The sequence below is a fragment of the Oculina patagonica genome, chromosome 3 (assembly GCF_052425735.1).
Source record: "Oculina patagonica isolate OP01 chromosome 3, crgOcupat, whole genome shotgun sequence".
Lineage (NCBI taxonomy): Eukaryota > Metazoa > Cnidaria > Anthozoa > Scleractinia > Oculinidae > Oculina > Oculina patagonica.
Genome location: NC_135760.1, coordinates 3,147,280 through 3,173,144, shown reverse-complemented (window position 1 = coordinate 3,173,144; position 25,865 = coordinate 3,147,280). Strand labels below are relative to the sequence as shown.

The following is a 25,865-nucleotide window of genomic DNA, read 5'->3' as shown; positions in this document are numbered from 1 at the left end:
ATTTGAGCAAGGGGCCATTGTCGGGGGCTTATTACAAGAGGTCGTACATCCAAAGACATCCATCCATACAAACCGTTATAGTATGTACCCGCAGACCGACTCTCAAAAGTGGCTTAACTAACTGAACCGCCAGACCAGTGTGATGTTTGACCTTGTTTTGGTGCAGCCACATATAAACATACAAGAATATTAGAATAGTCATCGGCTATAATTTGCACCTTTTTGCATTAATCTGTATTAAAATAGCTTAAGCAAAGACAAAGACAAAAAGGTTGTCTCATTTTTTTAACAGCAACACAGAACGAGCAAAGACAATATCTCCCTACTTCACCTGCTCCAACTGGAATAAGCACTCTCCAATTTTCCATAATTTGTCTGCTCATTTCTAGATTTGCTCCTCTCTCCGGCTTGCCTTTGCGATTTCCATGAAGAGGATAATCCGTGGCACTTTCCGCCATTTCGTTTTTCGCTTGGTTAGTTTGGTTCGTAAAACTGAATGTATCTTTATTTTATATTTTACGTTCTCGATAGTGCGATAAGTTTTTCGTAATTTTATCCTGTGCTTTATCCATTTTTTCTCTATCCTTTTTATTAAAATATCATATTCTTTTTTCTGGTTCCGCCTTATCCTTTTCCGCTTTATTCCTTTTTCAATTTTTCATTTATCTTTTTCCGTTTTTCGTTTTTCTTTATTCCTATTTACCTTTTTTCTTTATTCCTTTTCCTTTATTCCGTTTTCCGTTTTACCTTTTCCCTTTTTTACTATTTTCTTTTTTCTTTATTCCTTTTTATTTTCTCCTTTTTTCTATCGTTGATTCAGAAGGCATTATTAACAAACTCTTGCTGTCAAGCAGCACGGCACGTGCTCCAACCTCCTCTTCCACCATTCAAGTGACTTGCTCGACCGATGCTGTTTCATTACTGAGGGTGAGGTATATCTGATAAATGGGTGAATGTTTACCATCCACAATTTCGGAGAAAATAATATTCTTGCGCCATTTCGAGTTTGCCCATGTTCCCTGCTGCACTTGAAAGTAAATTCCGGTCGCGAGGGAAGCGACTGTTTCTTACTGCAGCTGGTTTCTCTCTTTTTGCCGCTTGTGTCGGCGGCCAAGTAAGATGATTGGTACGAAAAACGATTTCCAAGGGGTACGGGTAACTTGTCGATGGGGTCGGATTTGCGACTTATTTGCTGACCTTGTACTTCGTATGTAACAAAGATTAATATGTCCGTCACATTGAAAACCATTGTGTCTGGATCGGGCATTACCACACTGTCATCACCGATTAGATAGATCGCTTCGGCCTGCAGGCTAATCACCTTGGACATCACAGTAATCGCGCTGTCATTGAGCTTTACTTAAAGAACTTTTTCTCCGCTTTGGACTTGCACAAAGTTCTCCATGTCAAAGTTCTGCCATATCATGAAGACCACTAGGCACCAAATAAAGCTCACATGGAAATGGCGAAAAATGGCGCGAAATTTGCGAGCAAAGGTTACTGGTTATGCGATTGAGAGAAAAGAAAAAATGAAAGAAAGGAAAAGGAAAAAGGTAAAATGAAAAAGGAATACAGAAAAAGAAAAAGAAGAAAAAAGAATAAAGAAAAAAGTAAAAAGGAAGAAGGTGAAAATAAAAAAGGGAAAAAGGAAAAAAAGAAAAACGAAAAAACGGAGAAAGCACAGGATAAAATTATCAAAAAGTAATCCAACTATCGAAAACGGAAAATATAAAATAAAGAGATATTCAGTTTTACCAACCAAATGAATCAAACGAAAAACGAAATGGCGGAAAGTGCCACGGATTGAGGATGCACACATTTTCTGCCTGGTCTCCAAAACACACCCAGCTCAGCTCGGTGCCTCGGACAGATCGTCATATTAGCGCCATCTTCATTGAAATGTCCTGCGCGAGCAAAGTCTGGCAAAGTCGTTCTTAAATTCACTGAACGATCATGTTTTCAGTGATGCTTTTCCAATATACCTCAAAGTATACAGTTAGTTGGCGCCGCAAATAAATAAATTATAAATTTTCTATTTGTTGTTGAGTAATTAAGCTTAAATACGACGAAACTTTATACTTTCCATATGAAAGTTTAAGGTACTTATGTTCATAACTCTCTCGTTAAAATACAAATATTCCGCATGTTTGTTTTGGGAGCTCGCTAATGGTAACCGGCGATTGCCTTTACACTTGCCTACAAACTTCAAATTTCAACACTGTCAGACGGTTATAAATTAGAATTAAAATGTACTGAGTAATACGACTGTCCTAACGCTAGATTTAAAAATAATGGCCAATGAAAATAATGTGTTTTCAATTGTTGTATCGCTCGCTTTTCGAAAATATTCCCAAACAATTTTCAGTTAGCAGTTTCAATATCGAAATTCAGAAAACGAGTATTCCAAACGAGCTTCAAGTCGTGGTTGTTGTTGTAGCTCAGGAGCAAGACAATATTATTTTGTTGACGTAAAGACGTTCAGCAAAGCGAAACATACTTTCTTTAACCAAAAACTAAATATTTTATTCTACCAAAGGTTTCGTTTTCTTTGGTTTTTGTTCCCCCTTCGAGCGCGCATAATTTGCTGTTTATCACTGTATTGAAACGGAAAGCAACTTTTCTGGTTATCATCTAATGTTTTTCCATCACAGATCTCATAAAATTAGATCGATGCTTCCCCTTTATTTGGAGTATTTTTTGAATTTGTTTTTAGTTTTAATTTGTTTTCTGAGTGAAATGTTTGTTGGCAAGGTCACACAGCATTTTCTCGCGCGTCTCCCGCGCAAGGATGTTCTAAAAATAGCACACACGCAAATCCGATAGCACGCGCCCCAATGCTAGATGTGGACTTCTAGATTATGTACTTCTGATCATTGTAGCCAATCGTGGTTATTCTGGGCAGCCATGCACTTTACTTTATTTCTTTTATTACTGTATTGTTTAATTGAATGAAAAGGGTGCAAATAAAGTTGTTGTTGTTGTAAGAGAAGCTAGGAGGACCGATCCAAGCTAAGCGATCGTGATCGCCCCAGTTGGCGCAGACTTCAGCGATCGGCTGAGTAATGTTCTCATATGATCGCCCCGATCGCAAGAACCAGCCTTTAGAAACATTGGCTTTATTGCGCTCCGGTTGTAAACTTGCAGCCGAAACGTTTTGTACGACTTTGCTCGGTGTTCACAGTCTAGAATCCATACGTACAACTTACTAATCTCATCCCCATACCTATATACATAACAGGTTTACCTTGCCAACATGCCTCAGATGTGGTCCAATAAGTGTATGTGAGTCACGTGTTTCGGCAATTCGGTGACCAGTATCCTTATTTCGTTACCTTCAAAGGACAAATGGGTATTTAAAGTTCGTATTGAACATAATAATATAAAGTCGGACATAATTCTTCTCATATGTGTCACCGAACGTCTTTTGATGCCTCAAGTCATAATGTGTTTGGTTCAGCATCTTGGTCTGACCCACCTGAGAGAGATCATACGCCACGAATTGAAGAAACCAGTTGGCTTATCAATGCTAGCGCTTAGCTCCCGTTCTCGAAGAGGTAGAGGTTTTTTATTGCCTGATAATTGGCGAGGGGTGAAACCTTCGTGAGCCACTCAGATTGCAAGCATTCCAATAGTATATATAAAGTTTATGTAATAGTCGGTCGCTGAGTGATACCAACGGTCGAAATAAGGCCCTCGTAGCACACGCTTGATTTTTAGTGAATCCTTTAATTCAGTGTTTAATAGAACACTGAAGTGTAATCGTTATAATGTAAATAGACGAATTAAAGGTTTTTATTATTGATTTGCAGGTCAAAATCTCGCTCGCGATGTCGGTAAACTTGCCAAACCAGTAGACCGCGTGGGGAGATGGTACAACGAGACCTATAGACACAGGTTTACTGCAAGTTCACGAGTCCAATGAGTTCGGCTGTTTGTACTAGGAAGCCATGCGGACATTACACACAGGCAAGATGCTTTGCAAATCGTTCCTTCTCGCAGAGAAACGAGGTGAGCTGGGACGAATGGAAAAGTAAAGCGGGCACATTCTCGTACCCAGAGCCGCTTGTCCCTCTTAGAGCCTGGGGCACGAGGAGAAAGTGCCTATGGGGACACGTGATTTATTTGGCTGGATCTTCAACAAAGGAAATTTAAATTTAGCAAATCGAGTGAACCGTTTAAAAATCCCTTTATTGTAGTAATCTATTTTTGTAATCTTCACTTGGAAGCTTAACCATAGTAAAACAATTCCAGAATTTGGTTGGATAAAGGGCTAACGCTGCAGGCGTCAGCTTCCCATATTCACTGCGGCAGTTAAGGTAATTTTAAAAAAATAATAACAGCTGATACTTTGCTAAGTCTTTTACTGAAGCAGGATTCACTTTTAAGCGTGTTGGACTCCAAATCGAGCTGTTTGGATTGGGCAAGACACTTTACCTTACAGTGCTATTTTTAAAACAGGTGTAAGCCACACTTACTTCACAAAATGAATGGAATGGGGGGGGGGGGGGGGGAGGACTAACTACCAGCTGGGAGTATCATTCCATCTGGGGGAGTAAAAACATATTCCTCATCGCTTCATGCTATTTAATTGAGTTCGGCGGCGGCATGCCGTGTCACTGGGCCCCGATAACAGCTTAACTTGATGTCTGCACTAGCCAAGTTGTGTTTTTTGTTGCGCTATCTTAACACCAATGCTGAACAATCATGACATATTTTTTCTGTCTCTTTAGCTTGTGTGGATGTGCACGTACCTGGTGTTCAAACTTTTTTACTCCGGCAACACGGTCGAGGGGCACATATGTTGCGTGCGATTATGCTCCAACGTAAGTACGAGTTCTTTTTGTAGCGTTATATATATCAAGATTTTTTGTGTTGGAAATATGAGAACGCTCATGGATTCCCGTCCCGAGCCCGCGGGTTTTGGCTCAGGCAGATTTCTTGAAGATAAATTTGCTCTCGCCTTTGCTTCGGCCTCGTGTAACTCTTATTCCTCCCTCGTTCTCTCGATCATCTAACTTCCTGCTTTCATAACTTGACAGGCATAACTTTAAACACGGACCAATCATTACAAGAGCGCTTTCGTCACAGATGGCGTATTTTGAAAAATGTTATTTAAAGCGCTAGCTTTCCAAGATTGTATCGTTGTACTGTCAATTATTTATTATGCTTTCATGATCCATATCGCAAACAGAGATGAGTCATAACGGGAAGGGGAGGGCTGGAGCGCACCGAGCAGGTTTCAGGGAGGGGCCAGATAATTTCTGACATGTAACCTTTCAACAGGTATCAACAAACAAAGCGTTATTTAGTTACTATTCATGAGCAACAGCGTAACCTGTTAAATAAACCTACAATACTAGTGGTAACCACAGGTTAGAAAGTGCGGGCCTTGACGCACTTAGAAAAGGTACTGGTACGAAAGTGCGTAATTTTAGATGGCAGTGTCGACGAATGATTGCCAACGAGACAGCCGAGCCAAGAGGCGAGGCTGTCGAGGCGGCAGAATCATAGAGCCATGTGCGTATGAGTGTATAGGCAGAGAAAATCTTAAGTTCTGCGTAAGGGACTTTTTTTTTGACCATATTTGGGTGTAAGTAAACCCCATATTTGGGTTGTATTGTTCTTTCCAAATGGTTCCCAGTCTCTCACTCCTCGCTAGAGAGCAAATGACCAAAATGGCGTCCACGCGGCTCGCTGTTAAAATTTTCAATGTGGTCATTCATCCCTTTACCGATAAATACACCTTTAGGGAATTATAAATCGAAAGAGAATACCCTACAGAATATTCGACCGCCGAAAAAACGAACATCAAGGTCTTTAAAGCGATGAAATAATCTTTCGACTTTGGAGTCCTTTGATTTACGATCGAAGAGAGACATGAAAATCAAAAGCGGACTGTTGACTTCAAATAGAGTTTTCTTGACTTATGAGAATGCTGAAGTCGGGTAAATGCTTCCTTTTAGTGTTGATTGTGTTTATAGTAATTGTTTGACCGATGATTTATTCCAAATCAAATACCGTTTATATTTTATTTGGCACGCATTTTCGCTCCGCGTAGGAATAACATCAATACAAAGCGACGCTCACTAAAATTACTGCATGTCATACACACAAGAAACTCAAAAGTTTTTTGCTTCTAACGGCAAATGTAATGTTAACTTGAATAAAAATTTTGTCTCCAAATAATCCTTGACCGTTCAAGTTTTGTTTTCTGTTCAAATTTTTCAAGTTTTGCGTAACTGAACATGACACTTCGCATGCGAGACTGAAATCTGACCCGTGCATTACTGTCTCTGATTACTGAAAAGTATTTTTAAAAAAGCATCTTAGCAGTTTTGATTTTGGGATTTGATTTATAAGAAGTTCTTGAAATGCAACTATCCCTTTTGTGGTCGGAAACATTTTAACCATCGCGTGTTGTATTTACAAAACAGTGATTAAACCTCATTTATTGCCTACATTTTGTGACATTTTAACGTTGAAAAGAATTTAAAGATTTGTCAAGAGTTATCAATCTGTCAAACCCGTAGCCTGCGTAGCAGACATCTGTGTACGTTTTTTAGTGTGTTTAAAAGAGTGCGCGATCGCGAGAATACGCGCGCTGGAAATTACGGCGCCTGCTACGCAGGCTATCAAGCCTGTGTCATTTATGAACACCAGAGAAATAGCACTTTTTTCGCATATTACGGTACCTAAAATACAATTTACCATATTTTGGTCATTTCAAATATAGCTCTATCAAAAACCATTCAATATCTGTTCTTATGAACAAACATGAGTATTTCGCTCGTTGGCACTTACCGATAGGTACAACTAGTTAAATGGACAAAAGACAATTATCCCGAGTAACGCGTCACACAAGGAATGCATGTTTTTATCGTTTTGGGAAGTGTAATCGAGCACGCGGTGTGAATTGAGATGTGATTTTTCTCAGTCGGTAAACTCGCTATGTTGTGCTCGCCTTTTATTAACGTGGCGCGATTAATGATAAATCACGCTTAATTGCCGCTAACCGGCCGCGAACCAGTCACAGTTTTTTTTTTTTGTCGGATTGATAGTTTAGTGAACTGTAGTCGAGCACGCGGTGTGAATTGAGATGTGATTTTCCTCGGTCGATAAACTCGCTATGTTGTCAGTGTTATAACGAATTTCTCGAGAATAACCGTTGTTGGAATCATTCGCTTTGCCGTGGCTTATGCGTGATACAATCAGAGCAAATTTTTGCAAAAGCAACACCCGTAAAACAAGTCTGCAAATTGTAATGTTTGCAATCTTCCATGTGACAGAAGCCTAGATCTTATGTGACAATCGTTCCTGGAGAACAGATTTTCTCTTCCGGTGTTACGACAAACTGTCGTGATTGACACATTTTTTGCATTCCGATCGTTCTTAGTGGAAGAACAAAAATTTCAACTTCCGGTTCGCAGATAGCCTTTATAAACGTGGCGCGCACGCGTAATACGCAATCCGCTGGTCACTGTCAAGATTAGGGTTGCGGGCCTCTCTTGGGCCCGCAATAATGAGAACAATACGTGTTTATTGTCTTTGTTTGAAACATAAAACACGAAACAATTTAGTTCTGCAAGTAACAAAAAACTTGGCTTGAAATTATTAAGGACAAGGCGGAAACTCGACGAAAACCGTGTCTTCATTATCTTACACTCTACTGGCCACTGACCTAAAAAACCAAGCGACGCCAAAATCGTAGCTGGTTCGATTACCACATACAGTGTAGTAATACAATACTCGATTAACTCAGCTGGTAGAACAAACAGCGGCGGAATAATTAGCCATGTTTCCCCACAGAAACACACATGATCTCCTCGGCCGTTTGGTGTGTCTGGTTCTTTGTTTTATGTTACAGTTTCTTATGAAGCATAGGGCCTTTTGCCAAGTTTTCAACACCCCGCCGTCAAGAGGAGACTTCGCCACTTGTAAACTGATAACAGAAGAAAAGGAGAAGTTTCTGGACGAACATAATAAATTTCGCGGAATGGTTAACCCGCCAGCCGCCGACATGGAATATTTGGTAGGTAGAGACTGAGTCACGGGCTGATAACAGTGATTTTTTTTTTACAACCAAGGGGATTATTGTGAGTTGTGATGGCTTTATATTATTTCTCGAACGGATTTCGGTGATAAATCTCCTAAAAGTTGTGCTATAAAACAAATGGTAAACGTCACAGCACGCACTATTGAGTTACAGATGCACTTGGCAGGTTTTCTAAGCACTCAAAAAGCTAGAGTCGCTTAGACTCTTACGCATCTTTCGTGCTTAGCAACCTCCCGCATGCATCTGTAACTCAATAGTGCACGCTGTGACGTTTACCATTTGTTAAATCAATTGACAGAATTTGCACCAGGTTCATATTGAATGATCATGTTTTTTTGCGTGTCATGATATAGCACTGATTTGTTGAAGAGATTTTTCAAAATAACCAGTAACAATTTGCAAATTTTCAAAACAAACAAAAACAATTGAATTTGTATAGCAGTATGTATTTGTCTTGTAATTGAGCTCCTAAACGCGGCCGAATGAATAATATTTTAAGTAGTCACACGTAAAATCAAATTTAACAAACCAAGTTGTAAAGTTTCAGCTTAGTTTTTTCTTGAACCGTCTATTAGTAAAGTTTTGAAAGATCATGTTCCTGATCGTGAAACGAGTGACGTCATAAGCCATCTTTTGACAATTTAATTTACCCAAATTTTTTCAACCTCATTGTTCGTGCTGACCTAAATTCGATCCTCCCCCCCCCCCCGCCCCCCACGGATGTGCTTGTTTGGAAGTGAAAACAACAACTAATTGGTAATCTTCAAGCTCTGGGACCGGTTGTTCAAAGCACGATTAAGCTAATCCAGAATTAGCGTGAAATTTGATTTCAATTTTATAACATTTCTCTGAGGTTTTCTGTTAATATTTTCTATCCCCCAGTTTTGACGTGGACCAATCTCAAACTTCACAAAACATTAGCTACGGAAAACCTTTTAAAACAAGAGATATTAAAACCTCGATCATCTTTTAATCCTGGGTTAGCATTAATCGCCTTTCGAACAACCCGGCCCTGGTGTCAAAAATGTAAAAAAAAAAAGCTCGCGAAGCCAAATAATGCCAAAAAAGTGCTAGCACTATCGGTTAGAGCCTACTCCTCATCCTACTACTCCTCCCTCTATTCCTCCTCCTCCTACTTGTCCTCCTCCTCCTCTTTCCCCTACTACTCCTCCTCCTCCTCCTACTCCTCCTCTTCCTCCTACTCCTACTCCTCCTCCACCTCCTCCTCCTCATCCTCCTCCTCCTCCTCCTCCTCCTTCTCCTCCTCCTCCTCCTACTCCCCCTACTCCTCCTCCTTCTCCTCGACCTCCTCCTCTTCCTCCTCCTCCTTCTTCTTCTTCTTTTTCTTCTTCTTCTTCTTCTTCTACTTCTTCTTCTTCTTCTTCTTCTTCTTCTTCTTCTTCTTCTTCTTCTTCTTCTTCTTCTTCTTCTTCTTCTTCTTCTCCTCCTTCTCTTCGTCCTCCTTCTCCTCCTTCTCCTCCTCCTTCTTCTTCACTTCTCCCTCCTCCTTCTCCTCTTTGTCCTCCTTCTCCTTCTCCTTCTCCTTCTCCTTCTCCTTCTCCTTCTCCTTCTCCTTCTCCTTCTCCTTCTCCTTCTCCTTCTCCTTCTCCTTCTCCTCCTTCTCCTTCTCAACCTCCTCCTCCTTCTCAACCTCCTCCTCTTTTTCTTCTTCGTCCTTTTTCTCCTCCTTCTCCTCCTCCTCCTCCTACTCCCCCTACTCCTCCTCCTTCTCCTCGACCTCCTCCTCTTCCTCCTCCTCCTCCTTCTTCTTCTTCTTCTTCTTCTTCTTCTTCTTCTTCTTCTTCTTCTCCTCCTCCTCTTCGTCCTCCTTCTCCTCCTCCTTCTTCTTCACTTCTCCCTCCTCCTTCTCCTCTTTGTCCTCCTTCTCCTTCTCCTTCTCCTTCTCCTTCTCCTTCTCCTCCTCCTCCTCCTCCTTCTCAACCTCCTCCTCCTTCTCAACCTCCTCCTCTTCTTCTTCGTCCTTTTCCTCCTCCTTCTCCTCCTACTCCTTCTCGACCTCCTCCTCTTCTTCTTCGTCCTCTTTCTCCTCCTATTCCTCCTCCTCCTACTTGTCCTCCTCCTTCTCTTCCCCCTACTACTCCTCCTCTTCCTCCTACTCCTTCTCTTCCTCCTACTCCTACTCCTCCTCCTCCTCCTCCTCCTCCTCCTCATCCTCCTCCTCCTCCTCCTCCTCCTTCTCCTCCTCCTCCTCCTCCTCCTACTCCCCCTACTCCTCCTCCTTCTCCTCGACCTCCGCCTCTTCCTCCTCCTCCTCCTCCTCCTTCTTCTTCTTCTTCTTCTTCTTCTCCTTCCTCCTTCTCCTCTTTGTCCTCCTTCTCCTTCTCCTTCTCCTCCTCCTCCTCCTTCTCCTCCTCCTTCTCCTCGACCTCTTCCTCTTTCTCCTCCTCCTTCTTCTTCTTCTTCTTCTTCTTCTTCTCCCTCCTCCTTCTCCTCTTTGTCCTCCTTCTCCTTCTCCTCCTCCTTCTCAACCTCCTCCTCCTTCTCAACCTCCTCCTCTTCTTCTTCGTCCTCTTTCTCCTCCTTTTCCTCCTCCTTCTCCTCCTTCTCCTCCTACTCCTTCTCGACCTCCTCCTCTTCTTCTTCGTCCTCTTTCTCCTCCTTTTCCTCCTCCTTCTCCTCCTCCTCCTCCTCCTTCTCGACCTCCTCCTCTTCTTCTTCGTCCTCTTTCTCCTTCTTTTCCTTTTCCTCCTCCTTCTTCTCCTCCTCCTCTTCCTTCTTCTTCTTCTTCTTCTTCTCCTTCTTCTTCCTCCTCCTCTTCTTCTTCGTCCCTTTTCTTCTCCTCTTCGTCCTCCTCCTCCTCTCTCTCCTTTTCCTCCTCCTTCTCCTTCTCCTTCTCTTTCATCTCTTCCTCCTTCTCCTCTTCCTCCTCCTCCTTCTTCTCCGCCTCCTCCTTCCATCCTTTTCCTCCTCCTCCTCCTCCTTCCCCTCCACCTTTTTCACCACCACTTCGGCTTCTCATCTCCTCCTCCTCCTTTTCTCCGCCTCCAGTAGGTTGAAACCTTTTGCATGACTTTCCCCGGTGCTCACAGTCTCGAATCTCGAACGTACAACTTACTCCTTTCTCCTATGCTTGCAGGTCTGGGACGACAACCTTGCCAACATGGCTCAGATGTGGGCAAATAAGTGTATGTGGGGTCACGGATTTCTGCAATTCGGCGAATACCCCTATCCCGTTACCTTCGAAGGACAATTAGGTATTAAAAACTCTAAATATATTAATTAATTATACTTTATTAGAAACCTCTCTGGCAATTACCACAAAACAAATAGAGTTAAACTTGGTTTTTTGCCACAAGTAGTGGCTGACTACTGCCAAATGTGCGACCGAATTGGTTACACAGGGGCCCTCAGTTTGACAGTATGACTCCGAGCTCGACGTTTTTATCCGATGATAATAAGCGAGGGGCGAAGTCGGCATCAGATTACAAGTATTTCAAAAGTCGTGCTCTGAGTGATGCCAACGGTCAAAAGATGGCGCTCGCAGCGCATGTTTGATTTTTTCGTGAATCGTTGCTGACGATATTCAGTATTAAAATGAGCATTCAACTCAAAATCCTATTGTTACAATGTTTATAGTACACTCAACAAAATTACTGACTTAATCCCAAATTGTACTCCCTAGGAGTACAGTATGAGGCCCAGTTCTCGGCCGGGTACAGTTCTCGGCCACTTTGTGTTCAACCCGTTTTTTCACTCCCCAGTTGAATTAAAAGAAAAAGTTATTTCCATAAAACGATATACTGATTCTTCTGCTCTAAGTATATTGAGTTTGATCCTGCAACTCGCTATAGAAAGCTCACACGTTGAGTTCACGCGGAGGAAGGTGAATTTGTTTTCCCGAAATCTTGTTTGTTTTATACGGCTCCTTAAAATTCATGGATATAGTTAAATTCGTATTTTATTCAAAAGCCCCTGCCAACGAGCTCATTTTTGGCATGTGAAACGTGGAATGATTCAGCTTTCTGTTTAAGTTAACTTTTCGTTCAACCGTTGTATTTTTTAGTCTTAATTGTATTCGAAATTTTTTCTTTTGACTATTGCGTATTTGCCAGTTCTCGGCCACCCTGCTCGCTACAGCGTAGTGCTTTGGTTTTTAATAAAACTTCATCTGCTGCAGCCAGAATGAAAGAAAGAAAATTTCCAAAATAAAGTTCAATTAAATCTCTTAGTTTTGAGCTGACTCTTGTCTTTTCTATTATTTCTACAATACCTAACTCTTTCAAGACTCTTTCATTTATAAAAAGGTCAAAAACCAAAGAAAACTCTTGTATCCCCTGACATTCCACTTTCTACCCCCACTTGCCTTGGCAATGCCACCAACAGCCCTGCATTTTTAATTCTGCCACCATATTGATTTCGTCCTCTTTTCCTGCCCCTTTATCGTTTTTGTGCTTATTATTTTCCTATGGCTAAAGAACTCTTTCAAGACCTTTTCACTGCAAAATGAACCATCTAAATGCATTGGTCACACAACGCAATTCTGCAGTTTTGCCAGAACCTGCACATAGGCAAGCAACTAGGCGCGTTAAAAACCTTCTCTTCTTAAGTAAAACAAAGCCTCATAAAAATAATTTGGGATCGACATAACATAAATAAGTTTACAGAGTGATTTTAAGACTGTGAAAATTAATTTAGCCTTTTTATATAGAAAATTACACACAAGATTTTGGTGGCCGAGAACTGGGCCCGGGTGGCCAAGAACTGGGCCCACAAATGGTGCTTTTATTTTTATTTTTGCACGGGCAAATTTCTTTCGAAGTTGATCCGAAGACTTTCGAAGATTTCTGCAGTTAATTCGAAGACTTCCGAAGATTACCGAATTTCATCCAAAGAATTTGGAGTTGAAACGAAGTCATCCAAAGATTTCCAATGTTACCCCGAAGACCTAGGAAAGCTTAGGAAAGTTTCTGAAGTATTCTGAACACGAGCCTTATAAAGCTTACCTTTTCGATGGCAATGATTCTTAATTCAGAAAGATGCTCGTAGTTTTGTTAAGTACACTATCAATAAAAAAAGTCACGCAATGCATGCACAAGCGAGGGGGTCTTAATAAATTTCAGGAAATTGTCAAAAAATTTACGGAAATAAAAGTAGCTGACGCTTTCCATCTGTGTTGTATGATAGTTTAACAAAAGCTGCGTTATCTTGAGCGTGACATCTAATATACGATATGCGATAGAAAAAGGTCAAACAGTTTTGTAATATTTACACCAGCCCTTTAATTGTGATAAAACAAAATAGAAATTTCTGTAGACTTGCTTACAAGTCGAGCTCACAGTTTCTGTTAACTAAATCTAACACAGCTCATCAAGTGTAATCTGTCTCTTTTGTTTATACTTTGAATTAGTCCCTTTTAACTGGCCGGGAGTATTTTGCTTTGCGTTTTACGCGGTGCTCGATGTTCTATTCGGTTTTACTGATCGGTCAATCGCGCGCAATAGATGTTCGGACAGATCGGGTTCACTCGCATGATGACATTAAGCGATACGTCATCGTTTAAAAATCGCACGACCTTTTCGTACACATGAATTTGTAATTAATAGGTACTCGTAATGTAAAAGTTCTCAAATTGCACTCGCCTGATAGCACTCGTACGTATTAATCACGAATTGTACTCGAGGTGGTGCGATTTCCTATACAAATAGACAAACTTAAGGTTCTGGGTTTTGATTTGCAGGTCAAAATCTCGCTCGCCAGACCGCCACTGCGCTTCCCAACCCAGTAGACCGCGTAGAGAAATGGTACAACGAGACCGATTATTACAGGTTTAGCAAGTACACGAGTCCAATGAGTTCGGCTGTTTGTACTAAGGAGCCATGTGAACATTACACACAGGTAAGATGCTTTGCACATTGTTTCTCCGTCGCAGAGAAACGAATGGAAAAGTAAAGCGGAGCAGAAGATGATGTCACAATTCTCCTCGTTCCACTATAAGCAGGAGCGTTTTCACTGCCATATTGGTGAATTCAGCAATTTTTCTCCAGAGAACTTCTTGTGAAGGCCCGGTGTCACAACGAACTTCAAAATTATAGTATTTCAGTTATCTTTACTTCGAAGCGTAACCATGCTTAACAATCATGACATATTACGTCTTTTTCTTTAGCTTGTGTGGGCGAAATCGAAGTACGTTGGATGTGCAGTTAACGTTTGTTCCAACTTTGTTCCTACTGGATATGGCCTTATGGACGGCAAATATGTTGCTTGTGACTATGCACCATCGTAAGTACGAGTTTTTGTTTTAGCGTTTTATCCGGTTGTTAGTATTGGAAAGAAAAGAATGCTTCTGTCGAATTCCCGTCTTGCGCCCGCGGTTTTGGATTTGGCGTGAAGATCGATTTGTGGACTCTCGCCTTTGCCTCGGCCTTGAGTAACTCGTATATTTTCCTCGTTTTCCAACTTCCCGCGTCAGGATCCGTAGCTTGATAAGCACAACTATTGAACGTGGACCTATTCTTAGACGAGCGCTTAACGTCACAGATAGGGTATTTTGAAAAAAGAATTAGTCTAAACTTTCCAAGCTTGCCTCATGACGAAAACAGATGGAAAAAGTGTCATTGGAAAGGTATGGACTTTTTGGAAGCGCACAGTCGCCTCCTTCAGCTGAAACGAAATGGCGTCGAGCGATAAAATTATAATAGGCCATATACCTTAAAATTATGAATGATCAATTCATTCCTCATTTCAACAACGTCCGCGCCGCTCGTCTCACAAATACGAGTTCAAATCGTGTCGGGCTTCCCTCTTAAGGTTATAACTATGGAAAAAATTAAAGTCAGGTCCTTGATGAAAGACTCACTAACTACAAGCGCCTTGCTTTAAATAACCTGACACGCTAACTCGAAAGTTCAGAACCCAAAAAACGATTGCGCTTTTCACTGCCTGCAATCAGAATTATGGCTACAGCCAACAAACCTTGTAAAGTGGAAACAAACAAAATGGATCTAAATCTACCAATTGAAAAACGACAGACGTGACCTTTTGAACCTGGTAAGGTGAAGCCTCTGTTTCCTGAGGGGTCCACTAAGATGATTGACAGTAGCGAAAAATGTAAATGGGTTCGCTTGTCATTTTAAAGGCGCAAAACGAGCACGTCTGTAAAAGAAATCTCAGTATATAATTGTTGATAGCTATGTTTTATTTTTAGAGGTAATGTACACGATCAATATCCGTACAAAAAAGGAACCGCATGCACTAAATGCGCCTCTGGCAAAGGATTTTGCTACAAGGGTCTATGCAGTAAGTAATAAGCTGAAAAGCATTTTTAAGACCTTTCTGTAACAACCTATTTTGCAATAATGCGCGCGGCTATTTCAACACGTTGACCCCGGAAGGACTTCCATATGAAAGGAATGGGGATTCTCGTCATAAAGTTTGAATGAAACCCTTAAAAGAGATCTATCTGGGCGTGGCTCAAGCCTTTTTCGATCCCGTAAAAAATACAAGTGTCATGCCTGATTGGTCAAGACCCCTAGCACAGTAGGAAAATCTTTTTTGATTTCTTTACGTTAGAACCTAAACGAAACATGCATGGATGGCTAAAAATATTGGCGTTATGTCTTAAACAGCCTTGATCAAACCAATCCTTCATTTATACCACTAAACGAGACGAAGAACATTCCCGTTCCTTTCTCATGCGAGTCTCCCGCAGGGAGATGTGACCACTATCTGCAACACTGCGACCAATAGCGTGGCCTTGTTGTCAGCCATTTGCTTTCCTTCTTGCTATCTTATCTCTTACAAACAACCGACGATTTTTCTTTTTTAACTATTTTCCTCCGTCAGCAAAACTCGAGAGGGAGGGAGAGGGGAGTAGGTACTCAAAACGTTTTTATACGGGAAGGCCTGGCCCAAACGTCCATGGTGTTATATTTTGATATACCACTTTTGACAGAAAAGTAAACCCTTTCGTATACCTACGATAGAAAATGCTGCACACCTTTCACATACCTACAATAGGGATACCTCATCTCTGTTCTACATGTTTCATATGTATATAGCCCCTAAACATATGTAAATGAATCAACAGTTCGGTTGGTTTGTTCAATACATTTATGTTAGCTTATGTTATTATTTAAGGCCCTTTTAAATACCTTAATAATACGAGTATCAAAAACGTGGCTTTTCAATATTAACTGAGTCCATCACTCAAAAGGTGACTAATAAGGAGGCAAGCGTGGCCGAGTGGTTTAGGGTGCTGGTGTTGTAATCCGGAGGTCCCCGGTTCAAGACCTGTCCTTGCCACTAGCTGGATTTGTTTCTCGGTTGTCCCGATTTTAAATCCTCGACCACGCTTTGTATATAGCCAACTGGTCTCTTCCTGCCAGTTGGGATTTTTAACCTTGTTATGTTCATTTAAAATTATTTGTTTCCTCTGTTTCAGTGGCATGCCTGTAAACTAGCTATCTCGTTGAGATATGAAGCTAAGTGCATGACCACTATAAACATATATTTATATTATTTTTTTATATAAATTATAAAAAAAAAAAAAAAAAAAAGGGGGGGGGGGGGGGGAACAAAAATAATCGAAGAGACAGAGTTTAAATTAGCAATAAGAGACTAAGGGATAATGGAATAAAGGTGAGAAGGCTTCTCATGCTATATTATATGAGATTAAAATGTTTTTCTTTACCGGACAGTCCCTCGGACGTACAAGGTGGGGGGGGGGGGGGGGGGTTGATGCCACCCTCCCCACATAAGGTTTTTTCCAAATTTTGAAAACACGATTGACTCTACAATGCTGAAACTTTCAGTAGCTGTTCATTCATCCTTTGCGGAAATTTTGATATGTCAACTATGTATCCATGGTGTTTGACGTTGCCATGGCAACGTCATAAATACAAGCAGGTCTTGCCGAAAATCGTCATTTTTACTATTTTTCTTATTTTTTCCAGTTTTTTTAAAACAAAAGTGCAAGATGTGTTTATTTTTACGTTCCGTAAGCATTCTGGCTTGATTTTGCATCAATTTCCGTTATTTTCTGACTTTCTAAGAAAACGTTGAAATCCAAGATGGCGGATCCAAGATGGCGGCTCTAATGACGTCACGGACGTCATATGACGTCACAGCCAATTAAAATTACGTCATCTTGTAGAGTACGCTAAGGACTTTCTTCTCAGTTCAAAATAATTTCGCTCCGCCTTAATATAACGAAAACTCCGGGGAGGGGTTCCATCCACCCCCCCCCCCCCCTTGTACGATGGTGGGGGTGTGAGTTTGCTTGTACGTCCGAGGGTTAATGCTAAGGTCCAAATAAGAGCTTAAAATATGAGCCACAAGTGACTATAAGGCGAGCTAGACAACTGAATATACCTTTGAGGGAATAAAGCGTTCGTTTTGTTACAGCTTTGATTCACTCACATAGTAAACTTGGGCTGCCTGTGGTCTGCCAGAATTTTTTTCAAAAAATAAATAAATAAATTTCAGGGAACAGCCTACCCAAAAAAAACCCACGGTCTCGCCTTCTACAAATGCCAATAACGTAATAATCTCTCATACGCGAAAATACATAGCTATTTCACCTAGTTTTTTCACGGAATTTCTCAGTTCAAGAAATCATTTCAAAAAACTTTTTCATATATTAAGTCTGTTTTGAACACTAGCAACGTCACACAGCCATTTAATCTGTTACGTTTCTTTCTCTCTCAGAGTGTCCTTTGAAATGTCAACACGGAGGAACATTGGACCTTCAGAACTGTGTTTGCTCATGTCCTTCTGGTTGGAGGGGTATGGACTGTTCAGGTAAACTACATGAACTAGGTTCCGAAATATAAAATACGGTAGTGTCAGATTAAACAAAACAACTTGTTTAACAGTTTGAATGTTCAAGTAAGTCAAGCGTTGAATTATTTTATCTCGAGTGCGCAAAGACATATATATTCGGAGAAAGATTATTTAATCAATCAGATGAAACGTTGAACAAACTTGCATATTAGCAAGCTTCGCTTCTCGGGCTAATATTTATTCGAAATTTATTTTGAGAATATCAAATTTCCGCGGGGCAACTATCGGCCAATAGTTCCTCGACTTGGTTGTTTAAATTGAAACCGAGAGCTTGGCGTCTAATTGTTAATTATTTAATAACAGGAGTCAATAAATCCTTATTGCCAACGAGACAGCCGAGCCAAGAGGCGAGGCTGTCGAGGCGGCAGAATCATAGAGCCGTGTGCGTATGAGTGTATAGGCAGAGAAAATCTTAAGTTCTGCGTAAGGGACTTTTTTTACCATATTTGGGTGTAAGTAAACCCCATATCTGGGTTGTATTGTTCTTCTCTCACTCCTTGCTAGAGAGCAAATGACCAAAATGGCGTCCACGCGGCTCGCTGTTAAAATTTTCAATGTGGTCATTCATCCATTTACCGATAAATACACCTTTAGGGAATTTTAAATCGAAAGAGAATACCCTACAGAATATTTGACTGCTGAAAAAATGAACATCAAGGTCTTCAAAGCGATGAAATAATCTTTCGACTTTGGAGTCCTTTGATTTACGGTCGAAGAGAGACATGAAAATCAAAGGCGGACTGTTGACTTCAAATAGAGTTTTCTTGACTTATGAGAATGCTGAAGTCGGGTAAATGCTTCCTTTTAGTGTTGATTGTGTTTATAGTAATTGCTTGACCGATGATTTATTCCAAGTCAAATACCGTTTATATTTTATTTGGCACGCATTTTCGCTCCGCGTAGGAATAACATCAACAGAAAGCGACGCTCACTAAAATTACTGCATGTCATACACACAAGAAAGTCAAAAGTTTTTTGCTTCTAACAGCAAATGTAATGTTAACTTGAAAAAAAATTTGTCTCCAAATAATCCTTGACCGTTCAAGTATTGTTTTCTGTTCAAATTTTTCAAGTTTTGCGTAACTGAACATGACACTTCGCATGCGAGACTGAAATCTGACCCGTGCATTACTGTCTCTGATTACTGAAAATTATTTTTAAAAAAGCATCTTAGCAGTTTTGATTTTGGGATTTGATTTATAAGAAGTTCTTGAAATGCAACTATCCCTATTGTGGACGGAAACATTTTAACCATCGCGTGTTGTATTTAACAAAAAGTGATTAAACCTCATTTACAGCAAGGCGCCCAAAAGTGTGACCACTTTTAATTTATTCACATTCTTCCGTACAGATTTAATCCAATCAGAAGTCAACTGGGAGCTGTCCTTGGCTTCTGATTGGATGGTGGTTGCACGAAAGAATGTGAATTAATTAAAGGTGGTCACACTTTTGGGCACCTTGCTGTAATAGTTAATTATTGCCGACATTTTGTGACATTTTAACGTTGAAAAGAATTTAAAGATTTTTCAAGAGTTATCAATCTGTCAAACCCGTAGCCTGCGTAGCAGACATCTGTGTACGTTTTTTAGTGTGTTTAAAAGAGTGCACGATCGTGAGAATAGGCGCGCTGGAAACTACGGCGCCTGCTACGCAGGCTATAAAGCCTGTGTCATTTATGAACACCAGAGAAATAGCACTTTTTCGCATATTACCTAAAATACAATTTACCATATTTTGGTCATTTCAAAAATAGTTCTATCAAAAACCATTCAATATATGAATTTTTAAGAAAAAAAAAAAAAAAAAATATTAAAAAAAAAAAAAAAAACGCGAGGGAAGGTGGGGAATACCGCGAAATACAACGGTTCCTATCTGATGGCTGTATTTTCTATGGCATGGTATAAAGTTCTTATGAACAAACATGAGTATTTTGCTCGTTGGCACTTACCGATAGGTACAACTAGTTGTAATCCTTTTTTATTGTCTATTCCATTCTTTTTAGCGGAGGAATGTGCGCCTGGTTATTATGGAGAAGAGTGTGAAAGTGAGTACATACATTGCCTCCTTTCCGATGAACTAAGGAACCATTCATTATTTATGCCAGGGGGTGGGCTGGCAAGATTCATTATAGACAAAACCAAAACATGCTGACCCCTTTTCAAACAAAAGAAAAACATGATGACCCTACCCCCCCCCCCCCCCAACAAGAACTAGCCGACTAACAACCAGTGGTTATTTTGTAACAAAACAGCCTAGCAGGCTCGCATTAAAAAACAAAACAGTGACGAAAATACCAGCGAAGGAGAAAGTGACAGTGAGGAGGACATCGTTCTTCACCACTGTAGCTCTGTGTCCTCGGAGAGTGAAAACAATACGGAGAAAACTCCCCTGGTGCCAGTTTTATTCCGCCAAACATGAGTTGGACACAACTGACTTACTAACTTATTCCTTTAAGCTCCTGGTGGAGCAAAGAGCTTCAACAACGCTTCGCCACCGAACTCTACTTGCTGCCGGCTTCTTTGCTGCGTTTCAGCTAATGTTAGTTTTCTTAAACTCCTCCTCAGTTGATCTTTTCCAAGTCTTAGCAGGTCTTCCCACCTTTCTTTTACCCTGCTGATTCACCTTTAAGGCCTGCTTGGTGGTGTCAGTGCCCGGTTTTCTTAGTGTGTGGCCGATCCAAGCCTATTTCTTTCTTGCTATCTCAGTTGGTATGTGCTCTTGTCCTGTCCTGCTCCAAAGTTCTTTGTTACTGATCTTTTCTGGCCAGTGAATCTTGAGGATCTTTCATGAGGCACTTGTTGACAAAGCTTTTTAGCTTATTTGATAGAGCTTGTGTCACTTTCCAGGTCTCTGAGCCATAGAGAAGCGTAGCTTTTACATTAGTGGTGAAGATGCGCAACTTGGTTTTGGTGGAAATCGAGGAGGCATTCCAGACTGGTCACAACATTGCAACATAATTTTTACGAAATCAAGACTGTTTTTTGTATTGATACTAATACTGTAATACACACGATCATAATTAAATAGAAGTGTTAACAAGAAAACAAATGGCCCACCTCTTTGTCTGCAACATTTCATGACGGTGACAACCCCTCAAAACATCCTGGAGTTTTCATGATCCCCCATCAGTTCTTGCCAGCCCACCTCCTGGCATATATAATGAGTGTTCCCTAACTGACATAAAAGTTCTTAGATTCTAAGTTCTTAGACATAAAGTTCTTAGATTCATTGTAACCATAGTCTTACTATGAAGCAATTTATTTGTTACATAGGGTCAACTCAATGGAAGGAGAACTTATTGATAGTACACAAATAATGCTAGAAAACCTTCTTTGTTAATACAGTCGCTTCAATCTGTTCTAGAAACATCGGAAAAGGGGAAGAAGTTCTTTTTCCACCGATTTTTCCACGAACGATAAGGTGAAGCTACCCGTCTAGAACATGAAAAAATAAAGGCGGATAATAATTGATTGAAAGGGATTGTTGTTTTGATTTTAAACCTTTAAAGGTAAAACATAAGCAAATAGTTTTATAAGGTGATGTCTGTTTTCAGATCGTTGTTTTGACAGTATTGGTAAAGAAAAATGCGAATGGCGAGTGGCGAATGGGCACGACTGTAAGCAGGTATACATGAAGATTGACTGTGCGGCTACATGCGGATACTGTGGTAAGCACTGATTGCCTTCACTTCGAACCTTCTTGGTTTCATCACGAACATTAAAGGTCAAATGAACAGAAATTTCAAAATGCCATTTTTACCAACCAAACGCTCAAACTATCCATTACTTAGTGAAATTAAGAAAAAAATTTGCTTTCCGAGCCTTAAAGCGCGACCAGGGGGGGGGGGGGGGGGGGGGAAGAAAGTCGGCACTTTTCTTTGAAAACATAGCAGTGCCTGGCAACGTAGCGTGTCTATGTCAATCAAGCCGTTGTTAAGAAAGACGTAAAACCAAAGTTTTTGTTTTCTTAGGAAGAGTTAAATATCAATAACTGCTTGCGTGTGAAATGCGAACTGTCGCGGTGATTGCGTTTGATGTTTTACGCCGCTGAGATGTTTTTGGCATTTTCAGCCAGATTTCTCACCTAATGTCTCACGTCACTGAGAATGTTTTGGCTGCGTGGAATAAAAAGCGAAAAATTTGTCACGATTAAAATTTAACAACCAAAAATGGGAAATAATTCCAGAACAATTGCAGTTATTTTTAATTAGAATAATTCACAATCCTTACTTTTGCCAGACTGGTCACCGTTATCACTGTTTGTTGTTTTGATGTCCGGAAGACTTCAAAGGAGCAATCAAAATGCAAATAGCTATTGTGTTTTGTGTACGGTCAAGACCAAATCATGCGAACTAAACAATGAGCTTTGTCAAGCTATTCACTACGCCCTTAGCAACCATTGGATAGCTACTGCGCAGTCTCGGTTGCCTGGCAACGCTATGATTACTTTTTGAGCCGTGTAACAAAGGAAGTTTCCCCCCCCCCCCCCCCCCTGAGCGCGACTAACTGCAAAAAATACGAAGATTTCCGAAGGCTTTACGAAAACGTTTTTGAATGACTGCGCACTGAAATGGAAGGAATGGAACGCGTTTTTGACGTCATAATTAGTGTTTTTGAAGACGACCGCAGACCGATGTCACAAACCGCACCAACGGCAACGTCAACGACAACACCTGGTGAAAAAATGAATTTATTTTTTACTTAAGAATCTCGCAACTTTCCGAACGTATTCTGCTTATTTATTGATTTAAGAACAAGCTCCCGCTTAATATTCAAAGGGACCGTTTAACTCCAAATAGAAAAACCAAATATTAGCCGTCGTGGCTGACGTTGTCCAAATTACGCAGAATTTAATCATTTCACGGGAACGGATCCGGCCCAATTTTCGGACTGGATAGGCCTTCTGTTTACACGGGACCGTTCTGGAACCGGAACGGATCCAAAACTGGACCTGCAAAATAGCAGAACGGTCCCATGTAAACAGAAGCCGCAATCCGGTCCGGTCCGGTCCCGTGTTAACGTAGCCCAAGATTCAAAACGCACGTGCATAGTTAACGCACGTGCAAATAATCCGAACAGAACGAAATAACTCTTTGGAGTGTCACTAAACACATTTATTTAAATTCTAACGTGTGGTCTGCGAATCGGTCTGCGGTCGTCTTCAAAAACACAATTATGACATAAGAAGATTTATTGCCGACAATTTTTCGACAATTTTTCCGAGCACTCTACGATTATGAAGGCCTAAAAAAAGCATTTTTTAACTTGCAATATCTCTGCGATGCAATTTCCGATTACTTTAAAACTTTGGGATATGTTTATTTGGCTCTTAATAAGTACATGGACAAAATCTTAAACAAAAAAATCGAAATTTCTGTTTATTTGACTTTTAACAGGTAAAATATTGCTCTTATTTCACAAAAACGGCGTAATATTGGTACTCTTGTTGAGTTCGTACAGGGATTTGCGCGTGGCGAGCTTCATTTACAGACACGTCCAGCGTGACAAATGTAAAACACGTTCTACGCGTGACGAATATCAATCATGTTTACCACGTGCGAGTGTGAATCAAGAGTCACGCGTGACGAGTAAGAATCACGTTTTACGCACAGCTTCAAGCCAACGTGCAACTAGTAATTTCCTGCCCGTTCAATAATTCTGCTGACAATGGAAATGCCTGTCAGCCGGTCTAATTAGACGTGCTGCTAAACGTTAGCTTTTTATTAACACTTCGTGCTCTCTGAACTCCTGTATTTCTAAACAAACGCGCGTTTTGGTGACGAAAGCGGTCTAAGAGGCAAACTTGATGACGTGTATTTTATCTTTAGACGACGGCAGTAAAACTCCTACAACGCCAGCTCCGGTGACAGCGGCACCAACACGACTTCCGGTGACAGCTGCACCTACACAACGACCTCCGGTGACAGCCACGACCCCGGTGACAGGCACCAACAACAAGTAAGTGTTCTCATAAACATTGATTGATAACTGACGGCTAGTTCCTTTGCTGCTAGTGTCCCCGAAGTTTACGTCGTACGGAATTGAGTAGTGTTTGCATTCTTGTCCCCAGAGCCACTTGTCCCTCTTAGCCGGCTGAGCCTCCGGTGCGAGGAACAAGTGGCTAGATTTAAATTGTCTTTGTTCAAAATCTAGCCAATGAAATCATGTGTCTCCAGAGCCACTTGTTCCTCGTGCCCATGCTGGCTCAGCTGGCTAAGAGGGACAAGCGGCTCGAGGCACAAGCGGAGTGTTTGCTAGTACTGATTGGGAAGTAAGGACTCGATCTCACGAGATGATTTTTCAGTAACATAGAAGCCAGATAGTTATGATCAGGAACATGAAAAGGATGCATTTTTGCAAGAAAAACGGAAGCGAGCCACTTTCGATCAGAAACGTGGCATGGAAGCGAGTTAATTTTAACGAGGAGCAGTTCATGTTGGTGATATTAATTGGTTATTCCTGGGTCGTTTTAAAGTCCATCATCATTATCATCATCATCATCATCATCATCATCATCATCATCATCATCATTTTATAAGTCATTAAGAGTTTAAATTTTTACAGCAATAACATGATAGTAGGGCGAGGACACCTCCAAGAAAGCACAAGGCTTAAAGGGGAGCCCACCTCGGTTATCTGAAAATGTTATTAATTTTAGTAATTTAGGTAAGAGGTACATCTTGAAGAAATGAAAGCCACGAACTCGCGACTTGCGTTTTAAGAAAAACTTTACCCTTTCTTTTTTATCAACAGTTTCTCCCACCGTTTGTCCAACACCTCCAGTAGTCTATCCAACGCCAGCTGTACCTCAAGGTATGCGCGAAAAACTTAAATAACACATAAAACATAGAATCGCATAGCTGGGAGAATTCTCGCCATCTGATTGGTTATCGAAGCGAGGTATTCAGAGTGGAATTGCGACTTGAAAGCGAGGTTGACCGATATTGCACCGTAGCAACGCGTAGCTTTACATAGCAACGAACGCAAAAATATCAATTGCTGTTTTAATAAATTTATTTAAATATCGATTGTTGGTTTTTGTTACATTTTCAGTGTGTTCAGCTGACCAACATTCCAGCTGTGAAGGATGGGCGGCTGTAGGCGAGTGTGAAAAGAACGCGCTATGGATGATACCGAACTGTTGTGTCAGCTGTAAATATCATAGGGCGCCAAAAGGTACAAAGACATTTCATTAGATCCATTCTTTCGTTTGTTCGTTCGTTTGCTCGTTCGTTCGTTAGTTGGTTCGTTCGTTCGGTCGGTCGGTCGGTCATTCGTTCGTTCGGTCGGTCGCTCGGTCATTCGTTCGTTCGGTCGGTCGGTCGGTCGGTCGTTTGTTCGTTCGCTTGCTCGCTCGTAAAATTTTCGTAAATTTCATAGAACATATTTTTCCTGCACAACGTTAAAGTCGAAAGCGCCCTCAAGGCTGCCGTGTGCTAAAATAATTTCTCACGCGAATAAAACAAACATGTGCTTTTTTACCGATGCTCGTCATGTGTTAGGGTACATTTTCTATACCACTCTTTCGTGCCATTTTGAGAAAAAATAGCTTTCAGTTACATCCACCATATTATGGGACCTTCCAAATGCCCCAAAGGCTCGATGCATCAGTAATAATATAAAATAACAAGAGAAAGTTAGTTAGCAAGAGCAGTGGATTAGCACACATTTCCATTACAATATCGCTCTTTAACCTCACAAAGTTTGCGCGCGTGGATTTTATATGAATATATAGAACTGAGAAAAAATTTATTAGAAAAAGAAAGAGAGTATTATTTGCTTTGCAGACTGCATTGATACATCTCCAAAATGCCCTTTGTGGGCCTACAATGGTGAATGCGAAGAAAACCGAGCGTGGATGTCCAACAACTGTAGAAAAAGCTGTAATGTGTGCGATGGTGAGTTCAATATGTGAAAACTCGTAAGACGTGAGACCTCAAAAGATCCATCAGCGTGCATCGAGTGCCAAGAATTTGAGAGTGATGGTGCTGATCTTAAAATCTTCAGCTTTT

The 25,865-nt window shown here is 40.8% G+C and overlaps 1 protein-coding gene across 1 annotated transcript in view; it reads left to right on the top strand.

The window, feature by feature from the left end:
* The first annotated feature begins 7,909 nt into the window (after positions 1-7,909).
* The window catches only part of LOC144645799 (uncharacterized), a 31,491-nt gene continuing 13,535 nt past the window's right edge, over positions 7,910-25,865 (top strand). Inside the window, exons 1-13 of the mRNA XM_078505341.1 lie at positions 7,910-8,029; positions 11,151-11,268; positions 13,752-13,909; positions 14,178-14,293; positions 15,219-15,310; positions 17,720-17,812; positions 19,857-19,898; positions 21,408-21,521; positions 23,682-23,811; positions 24,512-24,519; positions 24,607-24,666; positions 24,907-25,029; positions 25,641-25,751. Coding sequence (XP_078361467.1) covers positions 7,994-8,029; positions 11,151-11,268; positions 13,752-13,909; positions 14,178-14,293; positions 15,219-15,310; positions 17,720-17,812; positions 19,857-19,898; positions 21,408-21,521; positions 23,682-23,811; positions 24,512-24,519; positions 24,607-24,666; positions 24,907-25,029; positions 25,641-25,751 — 1,201 coding nt within the window. The 5' untranslated portion in view covers positions 7,910-7,993. The remainder of the gene's footprint in view (positions 8,030-11,150; positions 11,269-13,751; positions 13,910-14,177; positions 14,294-15,218; positions 15,311-17,719; positions 17,813-19,856; positions 19,899-21,407; positions 21,522-23,681; positions 23,812-24,511; positions 24,520-24,606; positions 24,667-24,906; positions 25,030-25,640; positions 25,752-25,865) is intronic.